Below are 12245 nucleotides of genomic sequence, written 5' to 3'. Positions count from 1 at the left end.
GCAACAAAACATGGGAAGAGCCGCGATCTCAATGGAATGGCAGTGCTGCAGTCTCACGGGGGGCCGAACGGCCTCCCTCCAGCCGTTCGGCCCGACCTGGAGCCGCACATTCCAGCCTCTCGTTCGTACATCCTAACCCGCCCTCTCTCTCTCTCTGGCCGACGTCAATGGCTCCAGATTCCTTTCCAGGAGGTTTCTGCCCAGCTGGGAAAGACTGGGAAACCAGAGGGGAATGCTGCGAAATCCAGACGCAGACAGAAATCGGCAACGGCTCAAGTCAGACGGCCGACGACAAAAACCTGCAGATCACAAGCAGCCGGCGGCGTCAGCCACGGGCACGTTTTAAACGCCCCCAAATAAATTTATTCTTTTTTTTTTTTAAATCCCCAAATGAATGGACACAGAAGCCCGGAGCTCCACAAAAATCAGTAAAACTTTATTTTAAGTATATTTGCAACATTTCCAAAGGGAAAACAGGGAAAAAAAGACTAGTAAATACTCTGTACATAAATCAGACAGCTAAATGCTGCCTTGTTTTCCAACACCTTTCACGTCCCGTTTTTACAGTTCTGTCCGAAGAATCACATCAGAATCAGGGTGATTTAAGAATCATCCGTTCGCCCACCAACACCCCCTCGAATTGTGTCCATTCTCAGCTGAATGTGGGGGGGGGGGGTGCAGGTAGAGGGGGTGGGGGAAAACCGTGTTACACATGGCGATCGGACGCTCGACGGTCACTGACCCATTTCCCCATCCCTCCCGCTTCCGATGTCAATACTCCTGCATTGCTTACCTCCTTATTTCCTTCCCTTCCTCCACGATCACCATCCTTAAAGTACAAATCACATCCACAATATAAAGAAACCATCAGGGCCCTGACTAACGGGAGCCAGTCTGTTGCCCCTGGCTTACAGGGGGGGGGGGAAACGCTCGTCAAGTAGCATTATCCGCACAGAACAAAATTAAAAGAATCGAGATTCACACTGGTCCAGGCGCTGCAAGCGAGAGAATGAGAGAGAGAGAGAGAGAGAGAATAGGAATCAATTCTCCCACTGCACCACCCCCAAAATCACTGTATCCAGAAATGCACAGGTTCCAAAGCTAAATTATATATTCAAATTATAGACTTTAGATCTTTCCTTCCCGCCGCACTTTGGATTTATTTTTAAAAAGCGTTTCAGGATTTTGCTGTTCCTCCGTTGCTTGCGACATCGATGTAGAACATGAAACAGCAGCAAGTTCAAGTCCAGTTCGAACAGGCCTTGGAAGTAAAAAAGCGCAGGTGGGTGCGGACCGTGGGCCGGCCCCCGCAGTTCTCGCTCGGTCCCTCGCCTCGCCCTCAGTTCTCCTCGTCGCTGTCCTCGGGACTGATGGCCGGACTGGTGAGGCTGTAGGTGGGGGAGGTGGGAGAGTAGCCCGGGGAAGTGGGGGAGTAGGTCGAGCCCTTGGGGCTGGTGGGCGAGTAGGTGGGGGAGGTGGGCGAGTATTTCGGGGAGGTGGGAGAGTAGGTGGGCGAGGTGGGGGAGTATTTGGGAGAGGTAGGGGTGTAGACCGGGGAGGTGGGGGAGTAGGTGGGGCTGGTGGGGGAGTATTTGGGTGTGGTGGGCGAGTAAGTTGGGGAGGTCGGGGAGTATTTGGGAGAGGTGGGGGAGTATTTGGGGCTGGTGGGGCTGTATTTGGGAGAGGTGGGGGTGTATTCTGGAGAGCTGGGGCTGTAGGAAGGGCTGGTGGGGGAGTATTTTGGACTGGTGGGAGAGTAGCTGGGAGAGCTGGGGCTGTAGCTGGGAGAGCTGGGCGTGTAGGTCGGTGACTGAGGGGTGTAGCGAGGGCTGGAAGGGGAGTAGCTGGGGGAGGTGGGGCTGTAGCTGGGCGAGGTGGGGCTGTAACTGGGCGAAGTGGGGCTGTAATTTGGAGAGGTGGGCGTGTAGCTGGGCGAGGTGGGGCTGTAACTCGGGGAAGTGGGGCTGTAATTTGGGGATGTGGGGGTGTAGTTGGGAGAGGTGGGGGAGTAGCTGGGACTAGTTGGCGAGTAAGAGGGAGAGGTTGGGGAGTAGGAGGGAGAGGTTGGAGAGTAGGAGGGAGAGGTTGGGGAGTAAGAGGGGCTAGTTGGGGAGTAGCTGGGACTGGTGGGGGAGTAGCTGGGGCTGGTGGGAGAGTAGCTGGGACTAGTTGGCGAGTAGCTGGGACTAGTGGGGGAATAGGAGGGAGAGGTGGGGGAATAGGAGGGGGAGGTGGGGCTGTAGCTCGGGGACGTCGGGCTGTAGCTGGGGCTGGTGGGGGAGTAGCTGGGGGAGGTGGGGCTATAGTTGGGGCTGGTGGGAGAGTAGGACGGAGAGGTGGGGCTGTAGCTAGGGGATGTTGGCGAGTAGCTGGGGCTCTGGGGTGTATAGCCACCAGGAGACCTCGGTTCATAGGCCGGAGAGGTTGGCGAATAACTGGGAGACATCACCCCACCTAGGAGGAAAAATAAACAGTCAGGTGTTGGGAGAAAGTCAAATAAAAATTTACAACAATGGTACCAGAACAGAAAGATAGAGCGTTTCAATCTATAGAAAAATCAAATGAGCGCGCGAGAGAGAGAGAGCGTGAGAGCGCGCGAGAGAGAGAGAGCGTGAGAGCGCGCGAGAGAGAGAGAGCGTGAGAGCGCGCGAGAGAGAGAGAGAGCGCGAGAGAGAGAGAGAGCGTGAGAGCGCGCGAGAGAGAGAGAGAGCGCGCGAGAGAGAGAGAGAGCGCGAGAGAGAGAGAGAGAGCGCGAGAGAGAGAGAGAGCGCGAGAGAGAGAGAGAGAGAGAGAGCGTGCGAGAGAGAGAGAATGAGCGCGCGAGAGAGAGCGCGAGAGAGAGCATGAGAGCGCGCGAGAGAGAGCGCGTGAGAGAGAGCGCGTGAGAGAGAGCGCGTGAGAGAGAGCGCGTGAGAGAGAGCGCGTGAGAGAGAGCGCGTGAGAGAGAGCGCGTGAGAGAGAGGGGAGAGCGCACGAGAGAGAGCGTGAGAGAGAGAGAGAGAGAGAGAGAGAGAGAGCGTGAGAGCACGCGAGAGAGAGAGCGGAGAGAGAGAGCGCGCGAGAGGGAGCCAAGTATTAGTAAACCCCTTCCCATTCCAAATGTAAACATTCTCAATTCCGTTTGACGTTAATTCTTGCACCGCAGGATGGACTCGCTTCTCTCCCTCCCCCGGCCAAACCTCAACTCAAATCCTGTACCCTGGGCTCATGCGAGTCTGGGGCATTAAAATGGGGTCACACGCTGGTGTATTGTGGGAAGCACCGAGCGAACAGATCTAATAAACGCAATCTTACAAGAAGTGGTTCAGTTGCAACGGTACAGGTGCCTTTGAAAGGAAAATCAGACGAGTGCATGAGAAAAAAAATAGGATAGAAAACTGGAAGAGGCAGGGTGGGAGGAATGGACAGAGACTCACGCGGATTATAAACAGCCGCACACATTCTACCCGAACAGCCCAAAGCCACGCAAGCTGGTAAAACACTGGACACCCGAGCGTCCCAGGAATAGGTTATTAACTGACCTGGCGATGGAATGTAGGGACTGGACGGGCCCGGAGATCCGGGAGAGCCAGGGGTCGGAGACCAGGCAGGAGAGTAGCCGGGACTGAAACCACTGGCATCTGAGGCAGCACTCGGTGAGAATCCAGCAGCTCCGGGTGTCATTCCACTGCCTGTAATACAGAGAGAGAGACAGAAATCAATCCCTTCACATCGCAAGGCTAAATTAAAAAAAACACAAGGACTCCGCACGTGTGAATCTCTGTATCTGTTGGGAACGGGTGACCAACGTCACGTTGTTAGGAGAAACGTATTCTACACTCACCCACGCTGGGCGACCAGGCTCCGTAGGCCGGGGTTGCGCCCTGGTTCCACGGAGTCATGGCGGGTGACATCCCTCCCATCGGGCTGGGGGCGGAGCCGAAGAACATTCCGGTAGCTGCAAACACAATTTGAAGAGGGGGGAAAAAAAAAAAGGTTATTCAGACACCCACACTGGATCAGACATCAACCAGAGTTCAATTTGGCTCCTGGCGTTTACAGATTCTCGCCGTCACACAGCCCGATCTTTCAGACCTGTGGAGAGCCTCTCCCAGAGTATCCAGATTCGACACCGGCCAGCCACATCCCGGCATTCCCTCCCCCACCCCGACCCAGAGACCCAACAAGAGCTTGGGTTTAAAACGGGCGGCGAAACGGGAACTTACGTCCACCCACTCCAAGCCCTCCAATGTTAGTCGGGATCTCCATGCCGTATTTGCACTTCTCAGCGTCGAGCAGCAGGTCAAAGGAGCCGGTTCCGGCTGGAGCGAGCTGCCCCAGCATGATGTTCTCAGACACCCCCTTCATGGGGTCCATTTCACCGTGCGCTGAAGCCTCCATTAAAACATCCACCTGCAAACAGAGAAGAGGGGCTGCAGAGTTAGCGGGTGGGCGCAGCAGCCTGCGGGCGAGACGGGGGGGGGCACAGCACCCTGCGGGCGAGACGGGGGGGGGGGGCAGAGCACCCTGCGGGCGAGGCGGGGGGGGGCACAGCACCCTGCGGGCGAGGCGGGGGGGCACAGCACCCTGCGGGCGAGGCGGGGGGCACAGCACCCTGCGGGCGAGGCGGGGGGGCACAGCACCCTGCGGGCGAGGCGGGGGGGCACAGCACCCTGCGGGCGAGGCGGGGGGGCACAGCACCCTGCGGGCGAGGCGGGGGGGGGCACAGCACCCTGCGGGCGAGGCGGGGGGGCACAGCACCCTGCGGGCGAGACGGGGGCAGAGCACCCTGCGGGCGAGACGGCGGGGGGGGGGCAGAGCACCCTGCGGGCAAGACGGGGGGAGGGGGGCACAGCACCCTGTGGGCATGACGGGGGGGCACAGCACCCTGCGGGCAAGACGGGGGGGCACAGCAGCCTGCGGGCAAGACGGGGGGGGGGGGGGGGGGGGGGGCACAGCACCCTGCAGTTAAACAGAGGCCCGGCCAGTCCACCCCAATGGATGGGATCGATCCCACAGCTGTTACGCGCGCGGGAACACGAAGGCCCCCACTCCCCTGACTGTGTGGCACCCCTCAGCACCACTCCCGACGACATTCCCGGTCCCCAGACGGCGCAGCGCTCCCTCACACCCATTACCATGAACACATCTGGCCATCAGGCGCCTCAAGTTTGGTTTGACTGCAACTTGCAAAAAGTGTTCCGCACATTTACCGTTTCTTCGAAGGAACACTTCATGAGCGGGCCAGTGTCCTGCCTGTTCACACCGTGACGGGTGATGGCCATTAAATGTCCCCGGCACGTCATGGTGTCGCACAGCAGCGACAAGTGACGGTAGTTGACGTAGGAACCATCGAAGGAGATGACATGGTACAGCTCCCGTTCCAGGGCCTTCCGCACAGCTTCAATACCAAGAACCTGGAAAAGAGAAACGTTCAGAAAATCTCCAGTCTAACTCCGGCCCCGCCCACGCCTCACCGTGACAAATCAAAGAGCCACAAATGGCCGTCTTGTATTTATAGGTCACCCCGAATGTCGTAAAGCTACGCCGGAGCGGTCAAATACAATCCGACTCTCGGCCACATGACAGGAGGTCATAACAGGCGACCAACAGGGTGATCAAGGTGGTGGGTTTTAAGGAACATCTTCAAAAGGGAGAGAGTGGAGGGGTTTAGCGAGAGAGAGTTTCAGACCTCAGCACCCAGGGCGCCAAAATTGGGGTCACGCCTGGAACTGGAGGATTGTAGGGAGGGTTTCGGGGGCTGGAGGAGGTTATCGACACGGGGGTTTGAGGGGCAAGTAGGTCAATAAGCACCGAGGTGGCGAATGCGCGAGGACTTGCTGCACCTCAGAATTGTTTGGGCGAGTGGGATTCAAAGGGAAAGATACGATTGATTTCAACTACCCGGACCCAGACTCGATTTGGTCTGTGTCCGCGATTGGGGAAGAGAGAAGAGAACGGTAAGGAGACGCCATGGGGCCCAACGGCCTCCCTCAGAGCTGAGCGGCTCGAGATGGTATCACGTTCCTGGAACTCTCGCTCCCTCCTGTCCCAGGATAGCCGAGTGGGGTAAAGCCCCCCCCCCGGGTTAACGGCACAGCCCCGCAGGTTTACCGTGAAGATCTCCACAATGTCGTTGGAGGTGGTGCGCACGGGGTCCACGTCCTTCTCGCTCAGCACCCTCATCAGGCTGACCCCGTCCGTCTCCAGAATCCACTCCTGGAGGGCTTTGAATTCACCCTCCTCCGTGATAATAATCTTCTTCTTATTGTCTGTTTGAGGAAGGTGCATGTACACCTGAGAGAGAGAGAGGGACGAGGAGAGGGTTTAAAAAGCAGAAACAATCACCCCCAGCAGAGCCGAGAGCCCCGGGTGCATGGAATCTTTGTCAAACACTCCCACAAGATCCGTCTCGCAATACAACACCAGAACTGTGCTCAGTGTGGTCGAACCAGATTTATACAAGACGTTGCCACTTTTAAATTCTACGTTCCAGCCAGGAATCAATGTTTCCAGGACGAGCGAGATTTGAGCCGCGTTACATTTAGAGAGGTCTCCAGAACCGTCAGCAGCACATATAGATTCCCGCCACCCCAGGTACGTGTCACCTCCTTAATCTCGCCAGCAAAACCTGTCACCACAAATCAGATCGAGTCTCAGTTTCTGGGGTGTCGCAGTGGGTTAGCACTGCTGTCACAGGGCACCGTGGACCGGGGCTCGATCCCGGCCCATGTGGAGTTTGCACATTCTCCCAGTGTCTGCCTGGGTTTCGCCCCCCCCCACAACCCAGAAAGATGTGCAGGGTAGGTGGATTGGCCATGTTACATTGCCCCTTAATTGGGAAAAGAATTGGGTACTCGAAATTTATAAGAAGTCTCAATTGCAGCCTTCCAGATTAACAGAACGAGTGGTCAATCTCAGCTCCTGCAGCCGTCGCATCGGCCAAACCCTCACCTTACTGATCTGCTCAATCCCCTGCAACGTCATGTCCGTCAGCATGTTTGACTCGATACACCGCAGGAAAACGTCATCATCCATCTTGTCCACAACCTCTTCCTCTTGCTGCAAACGTTTCAATCAAAGAGCGACAGTCACAATCAACATCGCACAATCAGGTTAGGAAGGCGAAGCTTCTTTATTCAGTAACTAAAGCTCCCTCTACACCGTCCCCATCAAACACTCCCAGGACAGGTACAGCACGGGGTTAGATACAGAGTAAAGCTCCCTCTACACCGTCCCCATCAAACACTCCCAGGACAGGTACAGCACGGGGTTAGATACAGAGTAAAGCTCCCTCTACACTGTCCCCATCAAACACTCCCAGGACAGGTACAGTACGGGGTTAGATACAGAGTAAAGCTCCCTCTACACTGTCCCCATCAAACACTCCCAGGAAGGGACAGCATGGGGTTAGATACAGAGTAAAGCTCCCTCTATACTGTCCCCATCAAACCTTCCCAGGACAGGTGCAGCACGGGGTTGATACAGAGTAAAGCTCCCTCTACACTGTCCCCATCAAACACTCCCAGGACAGGGACAGCACGGGGTTAGATACAGAGTAAAGCTCCCTCTACACTGTCCCCATCAAACACTCCCAGGACAGGTACAGCACGGGGTTAGATACAGAGTAAAGCTCCCTCTACACTGTCCCCATCAAACACTCCCAGGACAGGTACAGCACGGGGTTAGATACAGAGTAAAGCTCCCTCTACACTGTCCCCATCAAACACTCCTAGGACAGGGACAGCACGGGGTTAGAAGCACGGGGTTAGATACAGAGTAAAGCTCCCTCTGCACTGTCCATCAAACAGTCCCTCCTGCACAGGAATGATTCCTAACTAATCTCACCTCCTGGAATTTGTTCTCGTCACTGTTCATGATGCGGATTCTTAGGACCAATTTCTCCGCATTGTCATCGTTAAATATGCAGTTCAAATCATCACCAAAGCCTGTTGGGTACAAAACACGACTGGATGTTACACGACGCAGTAATGTGAGGCTGTTGTTACCGCTCAGTTTAACAGTAAAAAAAATATCCCAAAAGCTTTTATGTTCTCCGTCCAGCCCCCGGGAACCTCGCCACCGCGTTATGGTCGCCAGTCGTGACGACCCACACCTACCGCCAATTCTACCACGTCAGACAGAGGCAGACGAGTCTCTCACCCGCGTTAATTTTCTCCGCAATCTGCTCCATGGTCAGCTTCCGGTCCGTCATGTGCTTCCGATCAAGCTCGATCCGGAGGAGCCAGGGCGAGATCCGCGTCACGTCAAAGTCGGGCATCTCGTAGTAGACGTTCACCCACTCCTGGTCCTCGGACACCACCGTGTTCTGGGGATCAGGGTCGTAATAGATGGCCGTGTTGGCGGTGACCTTCCGCAGCGTGGTGTGTTCCAGTCGGCAGAGGATGTCCTGCGGGAATAGCATCAGGCACCATTACACACCTCTGTTGGCGCTCCCCCCCCCCCCCCACCCCCACTTTAGGAACCCCAAAACCATATCCCGCCCCCCCCCAATATATTGTGCATACGTTGACGTACAGGGAGAAACTCTCCTACACTTGGGAGTGGCTGCAGGATCTGAACCATGGTCCCATTTCCCCTCAATTATCTGCGTGCTCCCGTTTGGGGGAAATGTGTTACTCTGACCCTAAATGCAAAGGATGTTCGTTTCAAGTCCGATGACTCTTTGTCAAAGCTTTGACAAACAGTCATCGGACTCGAAACGTTCGCTCTTTTCTCTCCCTACAGATGCTGCCAGACCGGCTGAGGTTTTCCAGCATTTTTCCTTGTTTTAGATTCCAGCATCCGCAGTAATTTGCTTTGATGCAAAGGATGTTCTTTAGGTTTAGATTTGCCTCCTTCGATTGTCCTATCCTGCCCTCAAAAGCAGGAGGCAGCCATTCAGCCCCTCCAGCACGGGTCAGTGAGGTCGATCACCGGTGAGTAGATCAACCTCATCTCCTCGCTCTCACATTATTCCGCCCCCGGACTCGGAGTCTCTCGATCAGACCCGACCCCCGAACTCCCTGGGACTGTGAATTCTGAAGTTTCTCACAACCCGCCCAGCGAAGTAGTTGCTCCTCGTGAAGGGCAAATAGCTGCCACCTTATCCTTCACCGTAGCGCCTCGAAGCTGTTCCGACACCTACCTTGGCACGCTCGGCATCCCTGGCAGACTGGCCCAGCAGGAAGACCGTGAGCGAGGGGGTCTTGGGCTTCTTCGAGATGTTGATCAGCTCCTTCAGACGCGGGACGCCCAGGGTGACGTTCTTGGCCGACACGCCAGCGTAGTGAAAGGTGTTCAGGGTCATTTGCGTGGCGGGCTCCCCCAGTGACTGGGCCGCCAGAGCGCCCACCATCTCGCCAGGGTGCGCCTGAGGGGGCAAAAAGGAAAGAGTTAGCAAAGTGCCAATCACCAACTTTCCAGAGCCCTCGCGATTACTCCAAGTGGGCAGACTTTGGTCAATGACCCTGCCCGCTATCAAACATCAGCATCAGCTACGGAGCAATGCATACCCCCCCCCCCCCCCTCCCCGACATCAGCTTGCTACATATTAACAACAATCACTGGTTAGTTTTGTGGGTGCTAATCACCAAATCACAAGTCAGTCAGTCATTGTTCAGCTTTCCAGTACAGTAGGGCCTCACGACCCTAGCGAAAGACCCCATCATCGCAGCATTGACAATAACCCCAGCTATTCACAATATACATCAATGATTTAGATGAGGGAACAAAATGTAGCATCTCAAAAGTTTGCAGATGATACCAAGTTGGGTGGGAGGGTGAATTGTGACGAGGATGCAGGGATCCTACAGCAAGATCTGGACAGGTTGGGCGAGTGGGCAAACCAATGGCAGATGCAGTATAATTTGGATAAGTGTGAGGTTATTCATTTTGGAAGCAAAAACAGGAAGGCAGATTACTACCTGAATGGTTGTAAATTGGGGGAGGGGAGTGTGCAGCGGGACCTGGGTGTCCTTGTGCACCATTCGCTGAAGGTAAGCATGCAGGTATAGCAGGCGGTAAAGAAGGCTAATGGTATGTTGGCCTTCATTGTGAGAGGTTTCGAGCATAGAAGCAGGGATGTGTTGCTGCAATTATACAGGGCCTTGGTGAGGCCACACCTGGAGTATTGTGCGCAGTTTTGGTCTCCTTCTCTGAGGAAGGATGTTCTTGCTCTCGAGGGAGTGCAGCGAAGGTTTACCAGACTGATTCCTGGGATGGCGGGACTGTCATACGAGGAGAGATTGACTAGGTTGGGATTGTTCTCGCTGGAGTTCAGAAGAATGAGGGGGGATCTCAGAGACTTATAAAATTCTAACAGGACTGGACAGGGTCGATGCAGGGAAGATGTTACCAATGATGGGTGTGTCCAGAACCAGGGGTCACAGCCTGAGGATTCAGGGTCAACCATTTCAGACAGAGATAAGGAGACATTTCTTCACCCAAAGAGTGGTGAGCCTGTGGAATCCATTACCACAGGAAGTAGTTGATGCTAAAACTTTGAATATATACAAGAGGCGGCTGGATATAGCACTTGGGGAGAATGGGATCAAAGGCTATGGGGAGAACGCAGGATTAGGCTATTGAGTTGGATGATCAGCCACGATGGTGATGAATGGCAGAGCAGGCTGGAAGGGCCAAAAGGCCTCCTCCTGCTCCTATCTTCTATGTATCTATGAGGGAGGGGAGGGATTGAGTAGGGTGGGCTAATATTCTCCAGAGATATTGAAACGTATAAAATTTTCAAACGATGTGACAGAGATGGAGGTCTGGTTACTGGATGGACGCAGCAGGAAAACCTTTACCCTCCCAACACACCCAAGCCGCAAACGGTGGGACAATTTGCTCACGATTGACTGGTTGAACTTGGCTTCGATCTCCCCCAGCAGCCACTCGAAGGCCTCTCCGCTGAGCCGGAACTCCTCGACCATGCGGCGGCTGCACAGGGTGGAGCGTAGGTGGATGTTGAAGAGCAGCGTGGCGTTCTGCTGCGCCTGGCGGCTCAGTGGGTCCTCCCCGTTCACGATGACCAGCTTCTTACTCAGCTCCTTCACACCTGCAGCAGAGGACGGAGTCTCAGAACCAGCTCAGCAAGAGGCCACTCGGCCCATCAGGTCTGCGCCAACACGTGAAAAAAATCAGCCGACCGACCAAATCCCGTTTTGCCAGCATTTGGCCCCCGTTAGGACGTGACGGGTGCTCATCCAGGTACTTTGTGAAGGACGTGAGGCAACCCGCCTCTACCACCCCTCCCAGGCAGTGCATACCAGACCCTCACCACTCTCTGGGTAAAAGAACTGTCCTCAAATCCCCCCTAATGCTGCCACCCCTCACCTTGAACTGGTGTCCCCCTCGTAACTTGACCCTTCAACTCAGGGGAACAGCTGCTCCCTATCCACGCCCCTCAATCTTGACGTGGAGATGCCGGCGTTGGACTGGGGCGAGCACAGCAAGAAGTCTTACAACACCTTCAAGTCCAACAGGTTAGTTTCAAATCACTAGCCGAGGGAGGAACTGTGCTCCGAAAGCTAGTGATTCGAAAGAAACTTTGGACTTTAAACTGGCGTTGCAAGACTTCTTACTGTCCTTATAACCTTGTCCACCTCGATCAGGTCGCCCCTCAGTCTTCTCTGTTCCAGAGAAAACTACCCAAGCCTATCCAACCTCTCCCCATAACTGAAACGTTCCATCCCAGGCAGCATCCTGGTGAATCTCCTCTGCACCCCCTCCAGCGCAATCACATCCTTCCTATAATGTGGCAACGAGAACTACACCCAGTGCTCCAGCTGTGGCCTCACCAAAGTTCGATACAACTCCCACATGACCTCCCCGCTTTTGTAATCGATGCTTCGGTTGATAAAGGCCAGTGTCCCAAATACCCTTCTGCCTTCAGATCTATGGAGAGACACGTGAAGACCCATCACGTCCGTACCAGCCCCTTTAGTCCCAACCCAGTCCTTTACCTACAGCCCCTGCAAATGATTCCCTTCCAAGATTATATAGAGTTCCCTTTTGAAAGTTCCTACTGAATCTGCTCCTGCAGATCCCAGGCCTTCTTAACCACCTCCTATTGCCTTCAGCTATGTTCTGGATCTGAACCCCAAGGTCCCCTCTGTACTTCCCCGCATCCTGCTGTTCATGGTGTATCCCCTCACATGGTCAGTGCTACCAAACTGTATCATCTCTCACTTTTTCAGGGTTAAACTCCATTCGCCACTCTTCTACCCATCTGACCAAGCCGAATCTATCCTGGAATCTGAGGC

General features: G+C 54.9%; 1 protein-coding gene across 1 annotated transcript in view; it reads right to left on the bottom strand.

Moving 5' to 3' along the window:
* Nucleotides 1–415: 415 nt before the first annotated feature.
* polr2a (RNA polymerase II subunit A) overlaps nt 416–12245 on the bottom strand; it is a 35127-nt gene continuing 23297 nt past the window's right edge. The window contains exons 19-29 of the mRNA XM_038786999.1: nt 10833–11038; nt 9128–9352; nt 8143–8389; nt 7828–7928; nt 6934–7041; nt 6094–6276; nt 5193–5396; nt 4206–4392; nt 3824–3937; nt 3522–3671; nt 416–2454 (exon numbers count right to left, since the gene is read on the bottom strand). Coding sequence (XP_038642927.1) covers nt 1340–2454; nt 3522–3671; nt 3824–3937; nt 4206–4392; nt 5193–5396; nt 6094–6276; nt 6934–7041; nt 7828–7928; nt 8143–8389; nt 9128–9352; nt 10833–11038 — 2840 coding nt within the window. The 3' untranslated portion in view covers nt 416–1339. The remainder of the gene's footprint in view (nt 2455–3521; nt 3672–3823; nt 3938–4205; nt 4393–5192; nt 5397–6093; nt 6277–6933; nt 7042–7827; nt 7929–8142; nt 8390–9127; nt 9353–10832; nt 11039–12245) is intronic.

This window comes from Scyliorhinus canicula, chromosome 29, assembly GCF_902713615.1.
Source record: "Scyliorhinus canicula chromosome 29, sScyCan1.1, whole genome shotgun sequence".
NCBI classification, from domain to species: domain Eukaryota; kingdom Metazoa; phylum Chordata; class Chondrichthyes; order Carcharhiniformes; family Scyliorhinidae; genus Scyliorhinus; species Scyliorhinus canicula.
Note: the sequence above shows the minus strand (reverse complement) of the source record. Positions and strands in the feature narration are given on the sequence as shown.